The 27,049-nt window shown below is 43.3% G+C and overlaps 1 protein-coding gene across 1 annotated transcript in view; it reads right to left on the reverse strand.

The window, feature by feature from the left end:
* Positions 1 to 27,049, reverse strand: part of FXR2 (FMR1 autosomal homolog 2) — a 1,381,282-nt gene that overhangs the window by 1,205,591 nt on the left and 148,642 nt on the right. The window contains exon 5 of the mRNA XM_044076212.1: positions 22,921 to 23,192. Within this exon, the coding sequence (XP_043932147.1) occupies positions 22,921 to 23,192 (272 nt within the window). The remainder of the gene's footprint in view (positions 1 to 22,920; positions 23,193 to 27,049) is intronic.

The following is a 27,049-nucleotide window of genomic DNA, read 5'->3' on the forward strand; positions in this document are numbered from 1 at the left end:
ATCCAAACACCTTTCTCCAACAATGGGAGAATGGTTTGTAAAGTGACCATTCGGAACTTGGACTTCTTGACTGAACGGTTTAGGTTCCTTTGGTCCATAATGGCCCTCAAGTCCCCGGTCTTTTTTGGCACCAAAAAGAATCTTGAGTAAGTCCCTAATCCGATCTGGTCTGCGGGGACCGGTTGGATGACTCCTTTTTGCAGCAGCTTTGAAATTTCTAAGGCTGCTGTATCCCGTTGACTGGGTGGCGGGTCCGGGATTATTTTGGACTGGGGGGGGGGACAATAGAATGAGATGGAGTAACCTCCGGCGATAATTCGAAGCACCCATCGGTCCTGAGTGATCCCTTCCCAGGCCTTCAGGTGCTTGGCGACCCCGACTGGCTCCGGAGCAGCACAGTCGGGCAATCCCTCAGGGACTATGAAAAGCTGAAGAGCCACGAAAGGACTCGCGGTCTCCAGTGTTGCGGGGACCTCTGCCGCCTCTGGGACGGCGTCTTCCTGATGAATTTCCACCTCTGCCTCTGGAGGGGGAACCTTCCTGCTGAGAGGGGTAAGACTTCTGCGATCTACGGAACCACATCTTCCCTCCTCTTTTAGCCTTGAGATAAGGCCGAAAGGGAGTGGAAAATCGTGCCCACGGCAGTCAGAGTCTTACCCTCCTGTTCACAGCGGGTAAATGTGTCTTTCACCTTGGGCCCAAACAGGGAGGACCCATCAAAGGGGGCGTCGGCGAATGAAGACTTGAAGGCCTCCGCGAAATGACACAGGCGGAGCCAGGCTTGTCTCCGAGAGCAATGCCTGTACTGCGCTCTACTCGCCCCTTCGGCCACATACGAAATGAGCCTCATGGACGAGTTCGAAATGGACGACATTGTAGCCAGCTGAGATCCAACCGTCTGGGCCAGCTCCCCAGGCAGGTTACCTAAGAGGGTATCGGATAGCTCCTTAATCAGATCCCTCTGGAATCTCGTAAAGTGCGTCAGGTAGTTCAAAGACCTCAGAGTAAAGGCCGCTGAACTAAGGGTGCGCTTACCATACCGATCCATGCTCCTAGACTCCTTATTAGGAGGATGGACGGACGTAGAAGCCTCTGCTACATCTTGCTGGGTAGCAGATGCCACCACCATAGCATCCACAGCCACACCTTTCGTAAGGAACTCTCTATCTGGGGGCGCCGAAAGAAATTTGTTTGGACGAGTGGGCACCAGTTCCACAGAGTCTGGGTGTTCCCACGCCCTTCGACAGATCAAATCCAGGAGCTCGAAGGGCGGAGACACCCAGGAGGTGGAGGGCTGAGCCCCGAAGGCCTTCAGGAACACAGACTCATCAGCAGAGGGAGGTTTGGACTGCCAGCCGCCTCGTTGTTTTAGGGCTTCCAGGATGTCTGCAAAGGAGACATCATCAGAGGACGACTTGGGGGACCCCCTCTGCATCATCGAGATCGGTGTCAGATGTCAAAGACTCATCAGGGGAGTCAACGTGCTTCCTCTTGCACGTTTTCTTCCTGGGCGGTTCTTCCGAAGAGGCTTCAGAAGGACCTCCAGGAGGGGGAGAAACCCCAGCGGGGGTAACCTGAGGCCCAGGGGCTCCGCTGTCTGCGGACAGGGGGACTGCCAACGACCCAGTCTCCAAATGTAGGGAAGGAGCTGGGGAAACTGTGGAGGTAGCCAATGAAGATTTGGCTAGAGCACTCCTCATAGCCCTGAAGGCGGGACCACCAGAATCCTGGGAAGGTCCCCCCTCCGTGGCCACGACAGTGGACGGTACTCCCGCCGCCGATGCACCAAGAGGGAGACTTGGGACCGAAAGCATCAATCCCGAAGCCTCCCCCCAGGGCCGAAGGAAGAGGTCCGTGCACTGAACTCCGACCCAAGAGCCGGAGTCGGAGCAAGGGTCGGACCTGACCCTAACACCTCCACTGGTTCCACCAACACCTGCTCCAATGGTGCCGAAGCTGTTGGAGGAGGAAGTACAGTAAGGGAGTGGACCATCAGCTCCGAAGCCAAATGGGCTGGAGCCGAAACCATCTTTTGGAACACCGGACACTGGAAGAGTCGAAGGAGCACCCTGTCGATGTCCGAATCAGACATCCTAGATGATCTCGAGGATACCGATCGGGCCCGAACCGATTTCTCCATCGGCTCCGAAGGGCTCGGGGACCGGCTCCAAAAGGACTCAACAATTATCCGAGGAAACCTTCAAGGAAATTTTCCTCGGTGCCGATAAGGACTTCGGCTCCGAGGGGGAAGTGTCTGAGCCGATGACCCTTATCGGCTCCAATATCAGTGGAGCCGATGAGGGTGACCCGCCTCTCGATGCCCCAAACCTCGGCTCCGAAATCAGAGGGGTCGAGGCTGGAGGCATCGAGGCAGACCGTTCCGACCTCGGCTCCGAAGTCCGTGGAGCCGATGGAGAAGTCTGCTTAGTCTTCTTAGCCGTCGGATCCGACTGACTGGTCGGAGCCGGCGCTTTCCTCTTTTTAAAAGGAGACAGAGGAAGACAAAGCCTCCTCAAAAGAAGGCTTGATTAATCCTTTGAGGATTAATTTGTTTTTCCTCTCCTGGAGGAGTCTGGAGGAAAACGCATGGCATACACTGCATGATTCCTGCAGATGTTTAGCGCCAAGACAATAGACGCACGAGGAGTGGTCGTCCGTTATGGACATTTTGAACCCACACCTCGTGCACTTTTTAAACCCGGAGGGTTTATGTTCTTTAGACATATTGTACAAAAAAAATAGACAACAGTAAATTAAGAGTTTGTATACACAGGAACAAAATATGCCAGTAACTCCTACACAAAAAATATTTAAACTAAAGAACTCTTTTCTTTTTTTTTTTTTTTTTTTTTTACACACAAGAAATGTAAGAAAGAGAAAGGGGAAACAAGGAGGGTCAAGACCCTCTAACTCAAACTGGTACTTGACCCACACACAACCACTAAAGTAGTTAGTACAGGGGAAGGCCCCTCTAACAAACGGAACCTTCTCTGACAGAAAAATATATGAAAAACTCAATGAAACTATAAGAAACACTCGTACACAAAAAAATAGCCGTTAAAACAGCTTTTGGGTTTAAATGAAGGAAATACTGACAGGAAAAAGACTATATATATAGTACTTAGCCCAGCCAATGTTGAGACCACGTCCAAGCTCTGTAAGCGGCAAACGAGATCTGGGGGATTAGTGGTGGTGCATCCTGGGATAAAGATAGCTCAGCCAATTAGAGGCCTCGCTCTATAGCATAAGCGTGCCGAGTCGGAGCCGAGGGATCGGCTCCGAGCCCATCAGTCAGAATGTAGGCAAGATAGGATCACATAACATCTGGACATTTCCCAGCTGCTGTGCATCTTCAGGCACTGCAGATGATTTTAACTGGGCTGTGAGTATACATTTGGCCTAGTACACATGAAGGCTTCCTGCCCTCTCTAAGTCTTTAAAAGAAATCATTGGCAAATACTACATATGGCTAAAATTATGCTCTACAGCTTGTCAGAAAAAGAAGAGTTGTGTAAAATCTTACCATAACCATTGACGTCCTTCTCTTCTATATGCAGCAGTATTCATAACGTGAGGAAGTCTGCCTCCGGCTGACTCGTACGCCCGGCCAATATACAAAGGTCTAGGACTACTGCAAGGCATGTGCAATGTTGTACAGAATCTAAAATGTACAGTCAAGTGACATCAGGTATAAAACGGACGTTGGCAAATATCAGACCTCAGAAGTGAATGCAGCCATAAGAATCAACCTGATCCAAGGCAAGGAAAGCATGCCACCAGAAGACAAGCAAGTATCAGTGAGAAGGCGGGGGGGGGGGGGTAACACTGCAACATATAGAAGAGAAGGACATCTATCATTATGTTAAGATTTTACACAACTATTCTATGTCCTTCTATTCATAAGCTGCGGTACTCATAACATGAGAGTGAGTACCAAATCTCATGCAGAAAAACTTGGAGGAGGAGCAAAAATTCTCCACAAACTCATGCTGAATAACCCTGTCAAAACCAGATCTGGACCTGGAAATGTCATCAAGTTTATAATGTTTTGTGAAAGTATGAACAGAAGACCAAGTAGCTGCTTCCATGCTAGAGGAAGTATCCAGGCCTTTAAAGAAGGCACCAGAAGATACTGTTCTAATGGACTGTGCCCCAACAGGTGAGGGTAGATTTTTTTCCATGAGCCACATAACATAAGGAAATAGTTTTGGAAATCCAAGTGGAAACAGTCAGCTTGGAAACAGGTCAGGGCTCTTGGGCGATTGGAAATCTGACCTCCCATTTCCTAACTGGTTTGGTTTTGCCTGTGCACATCTAAACTGTGTAGGATCCTCTCACTACAAGATTGAGGAGAAGGGAAAAAGGTTGGAAAGACTGATGGACTGATTTAGATATAACTCATTAACCACCTTGGGCATAAAGGAGGGGTTAGTGCGTAGGGAAACCCTATCTCTGCGGTAAACTGTGATGGGGAAGAGGACAAGAGAGGCTGTAACTTAGACATTCTATGTGCAGAAGCAGAAGTAGAAGCCATGAGAAGGACTGTTTTCCAAGTGCAGTGTTGCAGGAAAATAGAACTTCCTGGCTCAAAAGGGGACAGAAAAAGTTTTTCTAAGAAAGTTGAGATCCCAAGGAGGGGAAAAGTACAGTTGTGTACACTTACCATAAATGTAGATGTTCAAGTGTATTCACTGTTGCAGTCATCACTTTTGGGTTATCTGCTTGCAGTAGCCCTCAGTCGGCCTGATTAACAAAGTCTTGGGTCCTGCATCGGTTGCTGTCCCTTCTTCCATGACGTCAGGTCGTCAGGGGTACAAAACATGCAGCTGACGCCATTACATCAGTTTTTCTTGCCCCAGATGTCAGGTGCCCCCTTGATGGGAAGCAATTAAACCTATAACTATACAAGGTTATACCTCCAACAAAAAAGCAAATACACCAAAAAGCTTTTGAAGATAGTAAAGGAAAGTAGAAGTATATCCAAAAAAGAAAAAGAAGGGGTCTGGGGGGAGGGTAACTAGGACTACAACAGTGAATACACCCGAACATCTACATTTATGGAAAGTGTACACAGCTGTACTATGTTCTTCGTGTTTCACTATTGCAGTCATCACTTTTGGGTAGATTCCCAAAGCTAAGGATGGGAGGAGGAATTTAAATAGAATTAGGACCAGCTAAAAGGCCCTGCAAGACTGCAGTGGCAAAACCAGCTCTGGATTTAGAGAAAATTGGCAGATTGCAATGCTTGGTGAAAGTATGTACAGAACTCCAAGTAGCAGCTTCTAGGATGTCCCTGGAAGGGATGCCTCTGAGAAAGGCTGTAGAGGTAGATGCAGCTCTGGTAGAGTGGGGTCTAATCCCCTGTGGGATAGGTTTTCCATGGTGTTTGTAGCAAAAAAGAATGCAATGGCCTATTCATTTGGAAATGGTTTGCTTTGAAATAGCCTTCCCCTCTGCCCCTGCAGCAAATGCCACCAGCAGTTGATCAGATTTCCTTTGAGATTTAGTTCTGTCCAAGTAGAATCTAAGTTGTCTGTGCATGTCTAAGGAGTGCAGAATCCGTTCACTTTGTTCTGTGGATTAGGAAAAAAGGTTGGCAAATGTATGGACTGATTAAGGGCCACACTGGATACCACCTTGGGCATGAAGGAGGGATTGGTCCTGAGGGACACCCTGTCCGCATGAAAGATGATGAAAGGCTCCACTGCCATGAGGGCCTGTAATTCAGATACCCTTCTTGCTGAAGTGATTGCTAAAAGGAAAGCTGTTTTCCAAGAAAGGAATTTTAAGTCTGCAGTGGCAGCTGGCTTGAAAGGAGGAAGGGTGAGCTTTTCCAATACAAAGTTGAGGTCCCAGGCTGGAGTTGGAACTCTCTTGGGTGGTCGTAGATTTTTGGCCCCTCTGAGGAACTGCTTAAGCAGTGGATGAGAGAAGAGGGGTGGCTCTGTGTTATAATGAACTGAGATGGCTGAGGCATGAATTTTGGAGGAGGAGAAAGACAGGCCCTTATGAAGCATCTCAGTTAAGTATTGTAAGATCTAAGGTAAATTGGGCACTGTTGTGCTCATCCCTTGAGATTGGTTCCAGGCACAGAATCTTTTCCATTTTCAGCGTAAGACTTTCTGGTACTAGGCCTCCTTGCCTCTGAAATGATATCAATCGCTGGTTTACTGAGGGAATTATGTAATTAGCCAGGCTGCTAGATTCAGTGTTTGAAGTTGAGGATGCAGAATTTGATTCTCCTGCTGAGACAATAGAATAGGAGTCTGAGGCAGGTGCCATGGGGCCCACAGTGACAGACTGCTCAAGAGGGGGTACCCAGTGCTGGCGTGGCCAGTCTGGTGCAATCAAAATCGTCCTTGGTTTGTCTTGTTTGATCTTTAGTAGTACTTTGGAGAGCAAAGGCAGAGGAGGAAAGCTTAAACTGATAGGTTTTTCCAGCTGAAGGACAGAGCATCCACTTTCAAAGCTTGTTTGTGGGAAGTCCTTGTGCAGAACTTGTCCAACTGATAGTTTTGGGGGGAGGCAAACAGGTCTATATCTGGGCTCCTCCATTTGCTTGTCAACATGTTGAAAATCCTTGGTTCCAGTTTCCACTCGTGTGGGTCCATGAGGTTTCTGCTTAGTTCGTCTGCCAGTGTATTTAGTTTTCCTGGCAGGAATTGAGCTTATAAATGTACCTGATAACTTAGGGCTGTGTTCCATAATGCCATGGCTAGTCTACAGAGGGGGTAAGAATGTGTACACCCTGCTTGTTTATGTACCACATAATAGTGGCGTTGTCCATCTTTATCATTAATTGTCTTGGAAGAATGTGGTCCTTGAAGGCAGTTAGAGCATTCTGTACAGCTAACATTTCTTTTTGATTGATATGCAGGTGCATTTGACTTGGGTTCCATTTGCCCTGAATTTACTTCCCTGCCAGGTGGGCCCCCCATCCATAGTCTGATGCATCTATTGTTAAGGTTTGAAAGGCAGGGGATAGTGTGAATGGTAGTCCCATTTTGGTGGCAGGCCTCTGCCCACCAAAGGAACTGTAGGCGTAGGCAAGGTATGATATGCCTCTAGATCCTGTGAATGTTGACACCATAGGTTATCACTGCAGTTTCCTCATATGCAGCCTTGTACATGGAATTAGAAGAATGCAGGAGGCCATGAACCCCAAGGCTTGCAGTATTTGCCTTGCAGATAACTGGGTTTTTTGTGGCCACTTGTTTGAAGTAGGTTGTCAAATGAATCCTCTGGCGTGAGGAAAGCCATCTGGGAAGTTGTATTCAAGCTTGCTCCCAGGAATATAATTTGTTGACAGGGTACCAGTTATGATTTATTTTCATTCATGGTGTACCCCAGACAAGTCAGTACCCTCTGAACAAAGGCCAGATGATTCAAAAGTATGTCCTGGCTTTCTGCCTGAATTAGACAATCGTCCAGATATGGGTATATCTGAATATTTCTTTGCCTGCAGAATGCAATAACTGGAGCTAGGCACTTTGTGAATACCCTGGGCGCAGTAGATAAGCCAAAGGGCAGTGCAGAGAACTGATGGTGCATGTAGCCTGCTTTGAAGCGTAGGTATTTTCTGCAAGACTCCCTGATTGGGATGTGCAGGTATGCTTCTTTTAAGTCTAGTGTTGCCAACCATGCATCTTTGCCTTGCATAGGAAGCAGCTAGTGAAAAGTCAGCAACTTGAATTTTGGAATCACCAGAAAGGTATTTAAGAGTAGAAAAGTCAAGGATAGGACGCCATGTATTGCCTTTTCTGGGTACCAGGAAACATCTCGAATAGAACCCTTGTCCCTTTTCCTCCTCTGGTACCAACTGAATAGCCCCCATGCGTAAGAGAGAGTACTTGATTTTGGGCCTCTGCCCACTGATTTGGAGGTAGGTCTGGCCACCAGCTTGGTGGTGGTAAGGTGTGGAAGTGAAATCTGTATCATTGGGATACTATATTTAAAACCCATTTGTCCTGGGTAATGAGTTCCCAGTTTTTGGCCTGCAGACCAATCTTTCCATCTAAAGGAGCATTCAGTTGGGAAGTGCTTGGAAGTTTTAGAAGCAAGTCATTGAGACTGCTTTTCATGGGGGGGGGGGGTCTTACTACTCCCTTATTTGGGTGTGGAAACCCCCCACTACCTATTCTTGTGCGTCCCCTGGGACTGAAACCTAGTGTTTCTGCTATGTCTGGGTTTGGCTTGAGAAGACATTGAAGAGGCTGGAAAGGACCAATTCTTATTGGGCCAGTGCCTACTAAATCTAGGAGGCTGAACTTGTAAGAAATCTTTAACAGTTTGCATAGACTTAGCTTTATCTTCCATCTTTTTAAGAACTTCCTCAGCCTTGTTGCCAAACAGGTGGTCCTGATTTAAAGGAGCATCCAACAATTTAACTTTAACATGCTCAGGTAAAGATTGCTCCTTAAGCCAAGCATGCCTTCTGAGTACAGAACCAGTAACAGCAGCCCGGGAAGAAGCCTCTAAAGAATCAAATCCACATTGCAAAGTATGTTTTCCAATCTGTTCAGCAGAATGCATTAAATCCTGTAATTCTTTATTTTCCGCACAGTCCGGAATTAACATCATTTTCTGTTTAAGCAATCCAACAACATGTTGTTGATACTTTAACATATGAAACTGGCAGTTTTAAAGCCCTAATGGCCAAGGTTGCAGAAGTGTAAACCTTCTTACCCCATCTATCCAGCACCCTGGAGTCGCTATCAGAAGGGGTAGGATTTTTAACAGTAGAAGCCTTAATGCCCTTGGGTCCCTGTGAAATAGTCTCTGGATCCGCAATAGGATTTTTAAAAAGGAACTTGTGCGAATCAGGAACCCTGTAATATCTGCCAGGTTTTCTAAGAGCAGGAGGCAAGGAATCAGGGGCCAAACTAGATTCCGAAAAAGCATCAACAACAATGTCTAGTACTGGAGGAATAGCTAAAGGCCTATGCTGAGGCAGGAGTAAGAAATCCCTAAGCCTCTTTTTTGAATCAGAAAAATCCTGGCTTTCCCAGTGAAAATGCTCCCTTAGACTATGTAAAGTTTCACCAAAAGAAAAATCCTCTGGAGGGAGGCAGAGGAGATAGAGTCCTCTGCATCAGAATCCTCATACGTAGATATGGGCAAATCCACATCAGAAGAATCAGAAAAATCAGAATCCTGGTAAGAAGATTCATAAACAACTTCAGTCCTAGGTCTTTTAGAAAGGGGAAGCTGGCTTCCCCTAATTAGAGTTATAAGGTCTTCAGCCATTCTTATCATTTGTTTTTTAGGCATAGAGGCCTGAGCATGTGGCCTGGGCGTCTGTTTTTTAGGCATGGTTCGAGATTTAGGCCTAAAAGAAGGCGGCATTTTAATATGCAAGTCCGTAGGCCTGAATACACCCTCAGAAGCCAGTGCCTGCCCATCCAAGGTAGAGACATCCGCAGGTTCCATAGTTGAAGCATCTCGCGGCATACCGGACTCCGAATGGGTCTCAGTAGAGGCCTGCGTATCAGAAGTAGAGGGTATCAGGGGCTGCGAAAGTACCTCACTGAGTACCGGTGAACTGGCGACTGGCTTAGGAGAAGCGTCGTCGGCAGTTTTGGACCTCGGCGGCCTGTCTCTATCTTTATCCTTGCATTTTTTTCGCAATCCTGGTAGTCTGATGGCTAACCGACGACATTTCTGGATAATTAAACCGAGAACTGAAATATTTTGAGGCGAAAATGTACCGACTATGGATAGTGCGCTGATTAAATAAAGCACAAAACTGACAGCACGGTACGTTGTGGTCAGGGCCTAGGCAAGGAATACAGTACGAATGAAAATCTTTATGAGGTATTTGCTTTCCACAAGTAATGCAATTATTAATTTTTACTGACATCGGTAAAGAGCAAGAAAAAAAGTTTCCCCAACGGGGTACTTAGCTTTAGTTGAAGACTTCGGTTCTGAAACTCGAAAATGAAAATTTCAGGAGTCTGCCGACTGGCACTTGCTAAAGCTTCTGCTTCAGCCACCGCACGGCAAGAAAGACTGATGCAATGGCATTGGCTGCATGTTTTATACCCCTGACGACCTGACGTCATGGAAGAAGGGACAGCAACCGACGCAGGACCCAAGAATTTGTTAATCAGGCCGACTGAGGGCTACTGCAAGCAGATAACCCAAAAGTGATGACTGCAACAGTGAAACACGAAGAACATCTGGTTTTCTTGGTGGTCTGATGTGAAGGATGCCTTTAACCTCCAACCTGGAAGCTAAAGGGGGAGACATAGGCAGACATGCAGAGATAGCAGAAAGATGAGCTTTTACTGAGTATGACGGCACGCTCTTCAGTAATTCACACAAGTAGGACAGGACCATTGGAACATCCACCAACAGTGGTTGTAAATCCTTTTTAAGACACCAGATGGAAAACCTTTCCCATTTGGAAACCTAGAATTTCCTAGTTTTTGGTTTTCTGGCTTCCTGCAGGACTTGTAGCATTGTCCTCAGAGAAAAGGTATCTGAAGGGAATCAAAACCCTATCACCCAGAGTCAGTTGTAGGGTTGACATCTGTGGATGAAGTAAATTTGCCTGGTCTGGTGTGAGTAGGTCCATTTTGTGGGGTTAACTTGTGGTGATTGCCATTGGCTAAATGCAGAAGGGGGAACCAATGCTGTCTTGGCAAAAAGGGAGTCACAACCAGCAAGACTTTTGGTTGCTCCTGTTAGATTTTCAACAGGATGCTTTGAAGTGGGAAGGGGGAATGCACAAGGAAACATGCCCTTCCAAGAGAAAGACAGGGCGTCCTCCTTCCATGCCAAGGGATCTGGGACACTGGCACAAAACTTGGGAAGTTGTCTGTTCATGGGGGAGGCAAAGATCTACCAGAGGTATACCCCATCGATGGACCATGTCCAGAAACGCATCCCTGTACAGCATCCATTTGTGAAATTGAGTCATGTGGACTTGCTCAGTGTGTCTGCCACCACTTTCTGAGTCGAGGAAATGTAAACCACCTGGAGGGAAAGTTGATTCTGGACAGCTAATTCCCAGGCCTGCACGGCCAGTCTGCACAGAAGATAGGACTTTGTCCCTCCCTGTTTGTTGACATACCAATGAACCATGGTATTGTCTGTAAAACATTTTAAAACCCCAGGGGAAAGATGAGGTTTGAAGATTTGTAGGGCGAGGATCAGGGCCCTCACCTCCTTTATATTAATGCGCTCTATTTTCAGGGCTAGAAACCAGACATCTTTGACCCTCCATGAGTCCAGAGCTGCTCCCCATTCCATGTCTGACGCATCCATGTAGAGCACCTGAATGGAAGGTGGTGGTTGTAAGCGTAAACCTGGATTCTTTGTCATCTGTTGGATCCACCAGTGTAATTCCTTTTTCAGCAAGGCAGGAGGGGGGTAAATTCCAGAGGGTGGGAGTGTTGTACCCATACTGTTCTCAAAAACCACTGGAACTTCCTCATGTGCAACTTGGCTAAGGAGAGCATGGGAACTGTAGAAGCCATAAACCCCAGGAGGTGAAGAAAAAAACAGTTGTGTATACTTACCATAAATGTAGATGTTTGAGTGTATTCACTGCTGCAGTCATCACATTTGGGTTATCCCTGCCAAAATAGCCCTCAGCCAGCCCGAATACCAGAGGCTTAGTATTTCTGCGTCGGTTGCTGTCGCTCCAGGACTGACATCAGGCAGTCAGTAGTATAAAGAAAGGCAGCCGACGCCATTACATCAGTTTTTCTTGCCCTAACGTGTCAGGAGTTCCCAAGTGGGAGCCAGGTTCTGGTGGAAGAACCCCACCAGTAGAAAGTAAACACCAATATGTCCCTTGTAAGGAAAAAGATGAAAGAAGAGGGGGAGGGAGGGGAACTGGGACTGCAACAGTGAATACACTCAAAACATCTACATTTATTGTAAGTGTACGCAACTGTGCTATGTTTTTCATGTTTCACTGTTGCAGTCATCACATTTGGGTTGATTCCCAAAGCGCAGTCAAGGATACTTGGGGCTGGCTAAGATGCACTGCAGGACTGCAGAAGCAAACTCTGCCCTGGATTTGGAGAAGATAAGCAGGTGGTTATGTCTGGTGAAGGTGTTAACAGATGTCCAGGTGGCAGCCTCCAGGATGTCCCTGGTGGGGACTCCTCTGAGGAAAGCTGCAGAAGTGGAGGCTGCTCTGGTGGAGTGAGTTCAGCCTCCCTTGGGGGAGGCTTTCCATATTGTTTGTAGCAGAAATGGATGCAGTGTGCTATCCATTTAGGGGTTGTTTGTTTGGAGATGGCTTTGCCCTCTGTCCCTGCAGCATAGCTAATCAGCAACTGATCAGACTTTCTGAAGGATTTTGCCCTGTCTAGATAGAATCTGAACTGTTTGTGCACATCTAGAGAGAATGCAGGATCCTTTCCCCTTGTTCTGTGGGTTAGGGAAAAAGGTGGGCAAATGAATGGATTGGTTGAGAGCCACACTGGACACCACCTTGGGCATGAAGGATGGGTTAGTCCTGAGGGCTATCCTGTCAGCATGGAAGATGAAGTTTTCCACAGCCATGAGTGCTTGCAGCTTGGAGACCCTTCTGACTGAAGTGATGGCTAGAAGGAAAGCTGTCTTTCAGGAGAGAAATTTTAAGTCTGCTGAAGAGGCAAGTTCGAAGGGGGGGGGGGTTGAGCTTTTCCAACACAATGTTAAGGTCCCAAGCTGGGGTTGGTGCTCTTCTGGGTGGCCTCAACTTGCTAGCCCCTCTTAGGAACTGTTTGTTCAGATGGTGTGAGAAAAGGGACTGCTCAGTGGGGAAAATGAGCAGAGATAGCAGAGGCTTGAGTTTTAAGAGAGGAAAAGGACAGTCCACTGTGTAGTAGGTCAGCTAAGTAATTCAGGATGAACGAGAGTGAGGACTGTGCCGTATTGGCTCCCTTAGCCTAAATCAGGATGCAGAACCTTTTCCATTTGTCAGCATAAGACTTCCTAGTGCTAGGGCGTCTGGCCTCATGTATAACATCCAGAACCTGTTTGTTGAGGTTGGCAGATTGATTGGGGGTTAAGGAATAAATCAAGCTGCCAAATAGTGTCTGCAATTGGGGATGCATGAATTCCCCTTCCCTCTGGGTCAGGAGGTTTGGAATCTGAGGTGGATGCCAAGGTGGCAGAGGGGACAGGCAAGGGGGTATCAGTGCTGGCAAGGCCAGTCTGGAGCTATAAGAACTGTCCTTGTTTTTTCCTCCATTATTTTGGGCAGTACCCTGGGGATGACATGTAGTGGAGGAAAGGCATAGACCGATAGATTGACCCAGGGGAAGGATAGGGCATCCACTTTCCAAGCCATGCAGTGATGCTCCCTGGTGCAGAACTTGCTGAGCTGATAGTTGGTGTGGGAGGCAAAGAGGTCGACCTTCGGGGTGTCCCATTTCTGAGTTATTAGGACGAAGGTGCTTCTGTTGAGCTGCCACTCGTGTGGATCCAGAAGATTTCTGCTTAAGTGGTCCGTCAAGAGAGTTGAGAACCCTGTAGGAATTGTGCTAACAGGTGGAGTTGCATGGCAGAGGCTGCGTGCCAAAGAGTCATGGCCAGCCTGCATAGACGGTAGGACTGTGTCTCTCCTTGCTTGTTGATATACTACATCACAGTTGTGTTGTCTATTTTGATCAGGAGATCCTCTGGGGAGACAAGGGGCTTGAAAGCTATCAAGGCGTATTGGACAGCTATCATCTTTTTTTGGTTGATGTGCAGCTGGATTTGCTGTGGGCTCCATTGGCCCTGTATGCATCTGCCGCCCGGGTGTGCACCCCAAGCATAATCTGATGAGTCTGTGGTGAGGGTCTGGGCGGCATGGGGTGGTGAGAAAGGTAGTCATTTGTTGAAGGAGCATGCTGTTGCCCAACAAAGGAAAACTTTTCTGAGGCAAGATATTATAGGTATAAGAGTCTCCAGGTCTTGAGTGTGTTGACATCAAAAGCTTTTTAGGTACTATTGAAGTTTCCTCATATGCAGTCTGGCAGGCAAGATGCCATGAACCCCAGAGCTTGTAGGATCTTCCTTGCAGATAGTTGGGGTCTGGTGGCTAGTTGAGAGAAGTAGGCTGTCAGAAAGGTTTGCTTTTCTGGAGTAAGGAATGCCATCTGGGATGCTGTGTCCAGGCTTGCTCCCAGGAAAATAATCCTTTGGGTGGGTACCTGTCTGGATTTCTTTTCGTTGATTGTGTACCCTAGGGGGATTAGTAGGGACTTCACAAAGGCCAAATGCTTGAGCAGCTTTTCCTGGCTGTCTGCCTGAATTAGGCAGTCATCTAACTATGGGTAAATCTGGATATTCCTTTCTCTGCAAATGGCAACGGCTGGAGCCAGACATTTTGTGAAAACTCTGGAAGCAGTAGATAAGTCAAAGGGAAGTGCAGAGAACTGAAAGTGCTGAGATTCTGACCTGAAACGGAGATATTTCCTCCAAGATTCCTTGATAGGGATGTGGAGGTATGCCTCCTTTAGGTCTAGGGTGGCTAGCCAAGCATCCTTGGAGAGCATGGGTGGCAGCTGCTGGAGGGTGAGCATTGTGAATTCTGGGATCACCAAGAATGTGTTTAGAATGGATAGATCAAGGATGGGGCACCAGTGCCCTTTTTCCTGGGTACCAGAAACAGTCTGGAGTAGAAACCTTGGCCTTTCTGTTGTGTAGGAACTTGTTCTACTGTCCCCATGGAGAGCATGGAAATGACTTGCTTTTGCACCTCTGCCCACTGGTTTGGAGGTAGATCTGGAAACCCTTTTGGAGTTGGAAGGGTGTGGAAAGAAAATGTGTATCCCTGGGACACTATGTCGAGAACCCAGCTGTCGCTGGTAATGGTGGCACAGGTGTTAGCATGAAAGGAGTGTTTTCCTCCTAGGGGGGTAAGTGGAGGTGGGCAGAGGGAGGGAGTGGGGTAGGAGAGTCATTGTGAGTTCTTACCATAAAGGGGTGGCGTAGAACACTCTGGTGTTGAAGTGGAGGTAGTCCACTGCTTAGATCTCTGCATTCTCTGTGGCTGTTGTCTGTGGGGTCTGGATCCCCAGGGTCTGGGCTGGGCTGAACTGGTGGGAGCAGAAAAGGACCAATGCTTGGAGGGACAATGCCTGCTGAACCTAGGTGGCTGGACCTGTAAGAAATCCTTAGCTGTCTGCATAGATTTTGCTTTTTCTTCCATCTTTAAGACCTCTTCTGCCTTAGTGCCAAATAAGTTGTCTTTGTGCAAGGGGGCATCCAACAATTTAGATTTAACATGGTCTAGCAAGGGCTGTTCCTTAAGCCATGCATGACTTCTAAGGACAGAACCAGTGACTGCTGCCCTGCAAGAATCTTCTAGCTTGCCAAAACCACAGTGCCAGGTGTGCTTAGTTACTTGACTTGCAGAATGCATTAACTCTTGTAACTTTATAGATTCTGCACAAGCAGGAAAAGAAGACATTTTTTGTTTGAAGAGTTCCAGGGTATGTTGCCGAAATTTTAGCATATAGAACTGACAATTTTGTGCACTGATAGCAAGAGTTGCCTAGGTGTATACTTTTTTACCCCATCTGTCTAGTGCTCGGGAATCCCTATCTGAGTGGGTGGGATTCTTAGCAGAGATTGCTTTCATTCCTTTGGGTCCTTGAGAAATTACCTCATGGTCGGCAGTAGGATTTTTAAAAAGAACTTTGTGCGAGTCAGGGACTCTAATACCGGTCTGGTTTTCTGGGTGCAGGGAGGGAGGGTTGTCAGGTGTCAAGCTGGATTCCAGGAAAAAATCCTCCACAATATCCAGGACTGGGGGGGGATTGCCAGCGGTCTGTGCTGTGGAAGATATAAGAATTCCCTGAATCTCTTTTTAGACTGAGGGTAGTCCTGACTTTCCCATTGGAAATGCTCCCTTAATGTGTGAAGGATTTCCCCAAAGGAAAAATGCTCTGGGGGAGAGGCTGAAGAAATGGAATCCTCTGCATCAGAATCATCATAAGCAGAGAGGGGTTGCATGTCTTCATATTCAGATGCATCAGAGTCAGACTCCTGTTAAGAAAAAACTACAGGGGACAAATCTTTTTTTTTCTTTTGGAAGGGGTAGCGTGGCTTCCCCTGATCATCATGATATGGTCTTCCGCCATTTTAAGCATTTGAGACTGAAGCAAGGAAGCAGGTGCTGGAGATTGGGTCGGTTTCTTGGGTGTGGTGCGTAACCTGGGCCTAAGAAACTTGGTCATTTTTGAAAGAACGGTAGACGCGAAAGTAGTCGTCGGTTTGTGTCGAGAACTGGCAGTGTAAAGGATTTCCTCGGAAGCCGGTGCCTGCTCAGTGGCTCCGGACCCATCCAAGGTAGAGACGACCGCAGGATCTTTAGTTGAAGAGTTTTGCGGCATACTGGACTCCGAAAGGGTCTCTGTAGCGGCCTGAGAATCCACAAAAGCGGGCATCAGGGGCTGTGAAAGCGCCTCACTGAGGACCGGAGAACTGGTGACTAGCTTAATGGAAGCATCGTCAGTACGTTTGGACCTGTGCAGTCTGTCTCTCCTTATCTTTACGTTTTTTCAGATCATCTGCTGTCAGATGGCTTACCAAAGCCATATCGGAATTCGAGGACTGTAAGAGAATATCTAGCTAAAACAAGGGCCCGACGACGTATAGTTCTGGCATTGAACAAAGCGCAGAAGAGACAGCAGGGGACGTCGTGGTCTGGGCCTAAGCAACTGACGCAGTAAGAACGAAAGTCTCGGTATGGTATTTGCTTTCCACAGCGAGACAATTGTTAACTTTTTCTGACATCAGTTAGTGCAAAAAAAAAAAAAGGATCCCCAACGGGGTACTTAGCTTTAGAAGACTTCAGCTTTAATTCAGAAGATGAAACTCAGGTAGCGGCCGACCAGCAGTCATGCGAACTGCTTCTGCTTCGGGCTCCATGGCAAGAAAGACTGATGTAATGGTGTCGGCTGCCTTACTTTATACTACTGACGACCTGACGCAAGTCCTGGAGTGACAGCAACTGATGCAGAAATACTAAGACTCTGGTATTTGGGCCGGCAGAGGGCTACCCTGGCAGAGATAACCCAAATGTGATGACTGCAACAGTGAAACACGAAGAACATCTCTCTGGCAGTCAGGGATTCTGGGAGCAAAAAGCCCTGGAAGTAGGAGGCGTGGGATAGGACCTTTTCTGGGGGGGTAAGGAAGCCAACATTCAGTCTGAATGGATCCTGTGCCAAGAAAGATGCGATCTTGGGAAGGAACCAGAGAAGATTTCTGGTAACGGACAGTGAATCCTAGACTCTCCAACAGCGGCACTGTAAAGGAGAGGTTCTCCTGAAGGATGTCCGAGTCTGGAGGAGAAGGTCATCTAGGTATGGAAAGATCTGTATGCCCTGCAGCCTGCAGAAGGCTATGACAGGAGCTAAGCATTTCATGAACAGCCTCAGGGCTGTAGACAATTCAAAGGGCAAGGCACAGAATTGAAAATCTGATAAAGCAATAGCAAAGCAAAAAAACTTTGTGTATCGCAGATTAATAAGAATATGCAGATAAACATCTTTGATGTCCAATGACACCATGAAGGCCTGAGGAAGGATAAAAGGAGGAAAGGTAAATAAAGTTAACATATGAAAGTAATTATATTACTGTCCAAGAATGCAGTAAGGAGCTACAAAGGTATTAAACTAGACATGTCTTCTAATCAAAGGACCCTGTAGTTGCTACCTTGGATGCTAGAGTCACAACCACATCTGCAATGTTTAGCCACCTGTGTATGTAAGGTCAAACAGTTTTCACCACAGATTCCTGCAACCTACTTCAATCTTATCTTGCCTCTGGTCAAGTAGATTTCAAAAGATGAACCTTTAAAATAAGGTACCTAGCTTCCTGCTTGAGAGGACTGAAGAATGCCCTTCAGATATCACAACCAGTATGCACTGCTTTGAAAAGATATGAAGAGAGTACCAAGCGGCTACCTTCAAAATGACATGGGCACCAAAATCCACTGAAGAAGGCAGTGACAGTTGCTGCACACCTTGTGAAATTAGGTTCGACTCTTTCCTGCTGAACCCTGCCAAGAGACTTGCAACAAAAACTGCAATGTGCTAGCCATTTTAAAAGTTTATTTTACAAATGAGAATGTTTTTCCTGTAAAAAAAGGCAACTAGTTGGTCTGACTTTCTAAAGGTTTTAGCCTATCCAGGTTATCACCTCACTTGGCTATGCACAAGTAGAGAATTGCAGTTTCCTTTCAACACTATGCTAGGAACCAGGGAAAAGTCAGAAGTTGGGACTACTTTGCCAGGGCTATTTCAGTAATATCCTTTGGTATGTATGTGGGACTAGTGTACAGGGCCATTCTGCTTTTCTTTGAAACTGTAAGAATGGCTCCTTGCATAGAGTGCTTGGATTTCAAAGACTTTCCTAGCCAAGGTAACAGTAAACAAAACAGTTTTTAAAATCATAAACTGTAGAGGTAATGCCACAGCTTGCTCAAAGGGTGGCAAGATAATTTTTTCCTACAGAAAATTCAAGTCCCAAGCTGGAGCAACTTTTCTCTTAAGACTAAGGCTGAGGACGGCCTTGAGAAAACTGCCTGCCAATAGACCTGGTGTCTGTAAGATCTACAAGTAATTAGACAAAAAAGCTGAGAAAGGTACAGGCAGGGAAGCAGACGCTAAAAGCAGAAATCAACAGCTCAGACACTAAGAACTACTGGAACACCCAAGTGCTTTGTGTGCTAGTCCACCTTGGGAACAAGTAGATTTTTTTTTCCGTTAAGCTATGCATGACTTCTTAGTACTTGGCCCCCTAGCTTCCCACATATTTAGCAGGTCATTAGAGCAAAGATGCCAAAAAAACTAATAGTATCACCCCATACTTGGTACTCCCTACACTGTTTCAGATTTGCATGCTGAGGAAGCTGCAGACGTTTCTCTCTTGCCATGTAACCCATGTGGGAAAAACAGTGCTACCTGTGCTAGAAAACGCCAATTAGAATAAATAGCTGTGTAAAATCTTAAAATAAAAAGTGAAAACCAGTGCCAAAATTAAACTGATAAAACAACAAAAGGCACTCTGAAGGGCCCCTCCAAAAACGAGCAGCACAATAATGGGTAGAAGGCTTTATTACAAAGAAATGCAACACACAACACAAACCCCTTAACCAAATCACCAGCGTTTTCTTCAAAGACTTCGTCAGATGTGAAAATACATTTAAAACTGACTAAACGTTTATCCCAAAGCACAAACCAAACCCACCAATAAAATCCTGACTCCCAAAGACCAATCAAGAAGTAATTAGACCAATACATGTAAAAGCATCCATCTAAAAATAAATCTATATTTTACTTAAACATTGTTAAAAACAAGATACAAAGTGTAAACTAAATTTTAAATATATATCAATTGTAATTATTGTAACACTATATTATGATAAAACATTTAAAATTCACTTGCATTAACGCAAATAAAAGCAATTTCCTTTTCAAATACTTTGGCACCATCTAGTGGGCAAATCCTGTAAACACAATACTAATACACTAATTCAACTAATGGGTTCTCTCAGGAACAAGTGGGAAGCCTTGTGTTTAAGCTTCAAGACTGGGGCTAAAGAAACTGCATCGTTTAACCCCGGTGACCTACTGGCATCCAAAATTATTTGACAGTATAATTCTCTACACACTATTCTAGCTTCCCACATACCACCCCTAAAATCCTTAGGAATCTCCTCTAAAAAAAAGTGAAACTTAGCCAGAATACCACTAAGGTGATTTGTATAAAGCATTACTTTGGTTCTTAGTCCAAACAGCATTAATGTGTTTGTATATTCTCTTTCTTAGCTTTCTTTCAGTTTTTCCAACATAAAATGCTTGACAGGAAACACATTGCAATATGACCCACCCCACTACTCTCACATGTGCTATTACCTTTACCTATAATTCTCTTACCCCTCGAGTCCAAGAAAAAAAACCCTCCACATTACTAATATATGGACACTGTGAACACATACCGCACTTAAATGTTCCTTTCCTGTTCCTACCATGTTTAATTCCCATACCTTTACAACCTTCCAATGGATCCTTAATGCTCCTACCTTTCCTAATGATACAGTTTATGGGTGTAGTAAAATTTAATTTATGGTCTAAAATACTATTGAATTTCAACCATTTAATTTTCCATGATCTTCCTAATAACAGAATCCCCACTAAAATCTTTCACAAACATATCTTCCACCCATTCTTTCCTCGTCCACATGGGTACCCTCATCCACTTAGTCATTTGCAAGGGTAGTGCCACTAATACCCAGAACAGGGGCAAATTTGTCTTTCCCATTCCTCACTACCTCACAACATACATCAGAACTTAGATTATTTGGGTAACCTCGATCAATAAACCTGTTTCTTAAAATGTCACATTCCCTAAAACTCATTCTCATCTGAGGTTATCCAGCTAAATCTTAAGAACTGCCCTTTAATTATACCCCTTTTCTGATGAAATGGGTGTGCACTAGTAAAGTGAAGAATGGAATTAGAATAAGTTTTCTTCTTATAAACTTTTGATTCATATTTACCACCATCCTTACTGTGACATCTAAATAACTTACTTCACTATGACTAATGCTATAGGTGAACTGTAAAAATTTAGGACTCTCGAGAATTTTTTAGAATTTTTTCAATATATTAAACTTTCCTGTCCAAAAAATACAAATATTGTCTAAAACATGCTTGTACAATATCCAACAATCCTTATATTGGCTATTAAACTTCTCCTCCCAAATAGACAAGATCAAATTAACATAAATTGGAACAGAACTTGCTCCCACAACCATTCGACTAATCTGTTGAAAAAATTCTCCATGGAAATAAATAAAATATTTTTTTTTAAATCAGTTCAATAAGTCGTAAACATGTATTGAACTCATTTGGAGTTAGAAACTCAGCCTGCCTCAAGGCTTCCTCAAACCACTCAAGACCTTTTTCATGTGGTATTGAAACAAATCAACAATATCAAAAATTATAAACTTAACCTCGTCCCTAAATACCTCCTGTTTGACATTCCTCAAAAAGTCCCAAGAGTCTTTCATAAATGTGCTACCCCTCATAACCAGGTTAACATCCAAAAACCTGGCTAAGGGGGCAGTCACCAAACCTTCTACAGCTATGGGACAAAAAGGTGAGTCATAAATATTCTTATGCACTTCCGGTATCCCAAATATAGAAGGGACTCTATTTATTGTGCAAAAAAAAATCAAAAATATTCTTGTCAATTACCCCTTCTATTAGTAAATCATATAATGCAACAAATTCTTTTGTAAGCAATATTTATTTTGTTCATCGATACTCCAACATATTTGTTCTCATCATGTAATATTTCCAACATCTTAGCTTTGTATGTAATGCTATTCATAAAAACAATCCCACCCCCTTGTCTGGTTTCATAATTCTTAAGTATTTATTGCTCCTTAATTCGTCCAATAAATCCCTTTTCAACTTTATTCAAATTATGAGGGAACTTATCCTTACATACACCTTCTCTCAGTTCCCTTTCAACCATAACTTCAAAATTCCGCAACTGAGGATGTAGGGGTGGATTAAAATACTCTTCCTTTTTAAAGCTTCATCACCATTCAAAATCATAGGTTTGTCATCAAGCAAAAGGTGGAGATTTCTTTCTCAAAAACAATTTTAAATCAATAACAAGCATACTAAAATCATATTTTTTAGCTGGGACAAAATTTAGACCTTAATTTGCGTCTTTCGGCTTTTCCCGGTTAGGGGTCGCCACAGCGGAACTCTGGCCCGCTAATGATTGGCAGTAGATTTTTACGTGCCGAGTTGCCAGCCCTGACGCACAACCTTCAACGAAGGTACGCCCATTCACGCATGTCTCCACACAGAAGACGCTCTATCTGAGAATCGAACAGGACAACGTCTTACTGTGAGGCGACAACGCTACCGCAGCACCACCACCGCAGCAAAAATTTTCATTCACCTCAACATCACTATAATTAAAAATGTTAAAGCCCTTAAACGTTTACTTAATCCCATCACTGTGTATTAATTCCAGGTGTGGCCTTTCACTTAAAACCTCCCCCTGCCCCCCCCCTCCTTCTGTCCTGTTAAAAGGAAACCAGATTGCTGGTTCCTTATTCTTTCTGACCTCCGGGGGGGGGGGGGGTGACGACTCTAAAGGGTACTGAATAGCTGGGGGGGGTTACCAGTCTCTCTTTGTCCGATACTCTAGTTCAGAATCTCCATGGTCATAGTTGCCATTATGATTTATGTGTCCAACCATCCTGGCATTACAAGATTCAGTATTCCATTTAGTCAAATAATTGTTGTTGGATCTGGGTCTGGAATAACTGCATTTGTTCTCATTCATACTTGTCCTTCTCTAATTTTCTTCTTTAACTATTTAATATATTGTTACATTTACTATCTGATTTCTAACACCAAAATATCTTCTCTTATATTCAACTGAAAACAATGTCATTAATAATACATTCATTAACCCTTTCAATATGCTAAAATAAAGCACTCGTCATTTTCATTTTGTCTAGTTATGGCCCTCATCAACTCAATCTCCCCACTTGTCAAAAAGGCCAGTTAATTCTTTATAAAATACAGAGCCATCCTCCATATTGTTTGGAAATCTCCAAACTCTCAAACCTTTTGGTACAATAGATAAAGTAATACATTCCTTAAGTTATGAATTGTCTACGTACAGGGTCGTATATTTGTACATTACGTCATGCAAGTTTAACATAGTCACCGTAAGAGCATCCTTAAATCACATTTGTCTGTTGTAGTATCATTAAAATTAACTTTTCTCCCAAGTGAAGCCCCCAAATTACTCCCATTTATTTCACTGCTAATACAGTCACCTTGTCTTTGTTCAATAAGTCCGGTTTCTTCATTTGCAACAATGTCCATTCAGAATCAGAGCTTCCACCAGTTCCTTTGACAAGGAGATGTGGAAAACCATTGCAACCTTCCACTACTCAACTCGTTAGGCTCCTTAGTACTACCAGAGTTACTTAAAAGTAATCTGGAGCCTTGCGTTGATGCCATATTCATCTGAACAAACGCTTGCCGATTCCCAGGAAGCAAGGAACTGTGCATCACTAACGAGTAACAAATCGGAGTCAGAAGTTCAACTAACTGGGCAAGCTGGCCAACAAGCTTTGTGAAATCACCATTGTCACCGCCTGTAAACCCGGAAGCTCCCGATGGGCACGGAGACCATTCAATCTCCAAGAAAATCTCCAAAAACAATAAAAAGTGAAGACCAGTGCCAAAATTAAATTGATAAAACAAAAGGCACTTGGAAGGGCTCCTCCAAAAACGAGCAGCACAACAGGTAGAAGGCTTTATTAAAAAGAAATGCAGCATACAACACAAACAGCTTAACTGAATCACCAGCATTTTCATCAAAAAAACTTCATCAGATGTGAAAATACATTTAAAACTTACTAAACTTTTATCCCAAACCACAAACCAAACCTACCAATAAAATCCTGATTCCCAAAGATCAAAGAAGCATTTAGGACTAAGCTTAGAGCTGCTAGGCTTTTAAGAACATAACTTTTTCAAATAACTTTTTATTGATTAAAAAAAAAAAAAAAAAAAAAAGGACAATGAAACAATATGGCATGACAACACAATCAAGAAAAACAAAGTTAAGTACAAAGTGAAACAGGTACGTCATGAATATATACATTTATACTGTAGTCCTCTTCTATAACATAAGCTGCAAAAAAAAGGGGGGAACTATGTACAAGATTATCAAACATATCCAAGTAATTCTGTAATAAAAACAGTCATACAGGGAGGCAGATCAGAATATCCGAGTTAAAAAAAATAAATAAATAATGCATCTTGAACAATAGATCATACACTTTCTAGTCGTCCTGAAAAATATCAAAAAATATTTTCCAAATTTTCTAGTATATCCGCTTGTTAGGGTTAATGAAATTTTTTTGTGAAGATATGTATTTTATCGGTAAATTCTTGAGGCCGCACCAAAAAAGTTTAGTGCGATCTAACCAATTCCTAGTTATATAGAATTAGGTCAATAAGCATAGAGTGATGAGTACATGAAGCTTAAATTTAGGTAACCTAAGGTCAGTGACATTCAGGATTGCTAGTTCCCATGAATAGGGTTGCTTTTTGATCACCCATCTTTTCTAGTCTAACTTTGAGAGAGCACCAAAGTTTGTGTGTGTGACTACAGGACCAGAGAATGTGTATCAAGTCCGCTTGAGGAAAGGAGAAGCAAGGACATGATTGGAATTGAATTTGTTTAAAATACATGGGGCAAAATAAGTATTATTATCATTAATTATATATAAATCAACTTCTTAAAAGGAGAAAACTTAAGGGTTAATTCTATTCCTCTGATTTTTTTGGTCTTTACTGAGATTACTATTCTGTTGATTCCAGTAGTTGGAAAAAAGTACTACATTCTGATGCTTAGAGGCGATTAATAGTTTATAAGTGTTCGATATCATGTTTTTACTTCTAGATAGACATTTTTTGATTTCCAAAAGCAGCAGTAACTATTTCCAGTATTTGATTCATCTAACACTACCACTGTTAGGATTTCTCTGATTTGATGAAGTATGATAGTGTACTTCTGACCAAGCTTTAGCTCATCCTTAAGTTCACTTATTGATTTCTCCTTGTGTCTGTATATATCCCAAAACGGTGCAATCTCTTAAGGGGTAATCAAGTAAACTAATCATTTTATTTAACCTAATATTAGGGTTCATGTGGACTGATTGTAATAAGTGAAGAGTATTATCTAATTCCATAAACTTTATTGGATTCTGGAAGTCTTTAACCCTTTGCTTCATGGTGCTATTAATGGGAATAGTATTCAGGTTTTTAGGTGATAAGAAAGGTAAGGCTATAGGGTTAAAATTGTTCCTGATTACGTGTCTATGCCAGAGTTTGATCCATTGAGGGTACCATACATTATCCACCTGAGTGAACGTTGAGATTTGTATAACCCTGCTTGCACATATTATCAAGTAATAAAGACAAAAGTCAAGCAAACTTAGACCAGCTTTTAGTTTAGGATAGCATAGTTTCTGATAATTTATTCTAGCCGCCTTTGGGAATCATATGAACTTAGCCAGTTCTTTATTAGCCTTTTGAAAGAAAATATTTGGGATAATTAGATTTAAAGTATTAAACTGATAAAGTAACTTATTCGTACAATTACAGATTTGGACAGGGGGAATAAATTGAGTTGTTGCCATCTATGCAAGTCCTGTAAGATACCCGTCCATACCTTCTTGAGATTATTCTGGTACACAGACTGAGAAGTGTGGTCAAAATGTATACCCAGATATTTAAGGGAGTAGTTAATTTTGAAAGGGAATTCTGCGAACAAATATTCTTTATGACCTGATGGGTTTATGGGGAAAATCAGTGATTTCTTTGGATTTATGAGACAGTTCGAAACTTTAGAAAAGAGTCTATTGTATCAGCTAATCTCTTAATGTCTAAGATGAGGTGTTCAAAATATTTAAGTAATCTGCGTAAGCAGATAAACTTGTCGTGACATTTAAAGTTTTGGAGATGGAGTGAAATGTAATTTGGGATGAGAGAAGCAGGGGCTCGAGGTAGAAGTTAAAAAGATATAGCGACAAGGGACAGCCCTGTCTAGTTCTATTCAGTATTTGGATGGGCTTAGATAAAGTCTTATTAATATAAAGATAGGTATAGGTTTTACTGTACAGGTTTTCAATAATGTTGATCAGACTTTTAGGGATACTGAAATGAGACATGGTAGTGAATACGAATTTCCAATTTACCCTATCAAAAGCTTTGCAGGCATCAAGTATTAGCCCATATTTAGGGCTATAGTTTTTCCTGTTAAGATGCACCATAGCATCTAATGTTAGGGTATTGTCCCATGTTTGTCTATTCATCATGAAACCGGTTTGCTCCGGAGAGATTGTATGAGGCATGACTTTTTTCATTCTTTCAGCTAAAATTGGAGAATTTTAATATCTACATTTAATAGGGATATGGGTCTGTCGTTATGTGGATTAGACTCATCCAAGGGTTTTTTTTTTAGTATGAAAATTGTTTTAGAATTAAGATGATAGTTAGATAAACCATAAGTTTTAAAATGGTTGTATACTTTCAGTAATATGGGTGACATGGAAACTATAAAAGTTTTATAAAATTCTGAGGTGTATCCATCCAGGCCGGGTGCTTTCCATTTCTTTAGTCTTCCTATGGCATCAGTCACTTCTTGTAAAGCAAGGGGAGCATCTAGGAATTCCACATAATGTTTACTTAAATTTAGGGAATGTTTAAGAACATCACTTTAATAAGAACACAAGGCTTCCCACTTGTTCCTGAGAGGAACCTTTAGTTGAATTGGTGTATTAGTATTGCGTTGACAAAATTTGCCCACTAGATGGTGCCAAAGTATTTGAAAATGAAATGAATGTTAATTGCATTGAAGTGAATTTTAAATGTTTTTATCTTAATACATTGTTACAATAATTAAAATAATTGATATATATTTAAAAATTTAGTATACACTTTGCATATTCTTTTTAACAATGTTATTTAAAATATGGATATATTTTTTAAATGGATGGTTTTACATATTGCTCTAAATGCTTCTTGACTGGTCATTGGCAATCATTTTATTGGTGGGTTTGATTTGTGGTTTGGGATAAAAGTTTAAGTTTTAAATGTATTTTCACATCTGATGAAGTCTTTTTGACAAAAAAGACTGGTGATTCAGTTAAGGCATTTGTGTTGTGTGCTGCGTTTCTTTGTAATAAAGCCTTCTATCCATTATTCTGCTGCTCATTTTTGGAGGGGCCCTTCCAAGTGCCTTTTCTTTTATTGTATAAAATCTTACCATAACCATACGTGTCCTTTCTTTTCACTGGTGCTGTGTTCTTAACCTGAGGGATCTCCCACCTGAAGGCGACACGATGTCTGCCAGTCTACAAAAGTCTTACACTACTGTAAGGTATGTGGGACTTCTCATGTAGGTTGCTGTCGGACATAGGCCATAAAAGCGACGTACGCACATACCACCCTCAGAACTGAATGCCCAGGAGGAATGCCAGACTAAGGATATAGAA

This window comes from Protopterus annectens, chromosome 7.part0, assembly GCF_019279795.1.
Source record: "Protopterus annectens isolate FY-2018-M chromosome 7.part0, PAN1.0, whole genome shotgun sequence".
In the NCBI taxonomy this organism is placed as follows: domain Eukaryota; kingdom Metazoa; phylum Chordata; order Ceratodontiformes; family Protopteridae; genus Protopterus; species Protopterus annectens.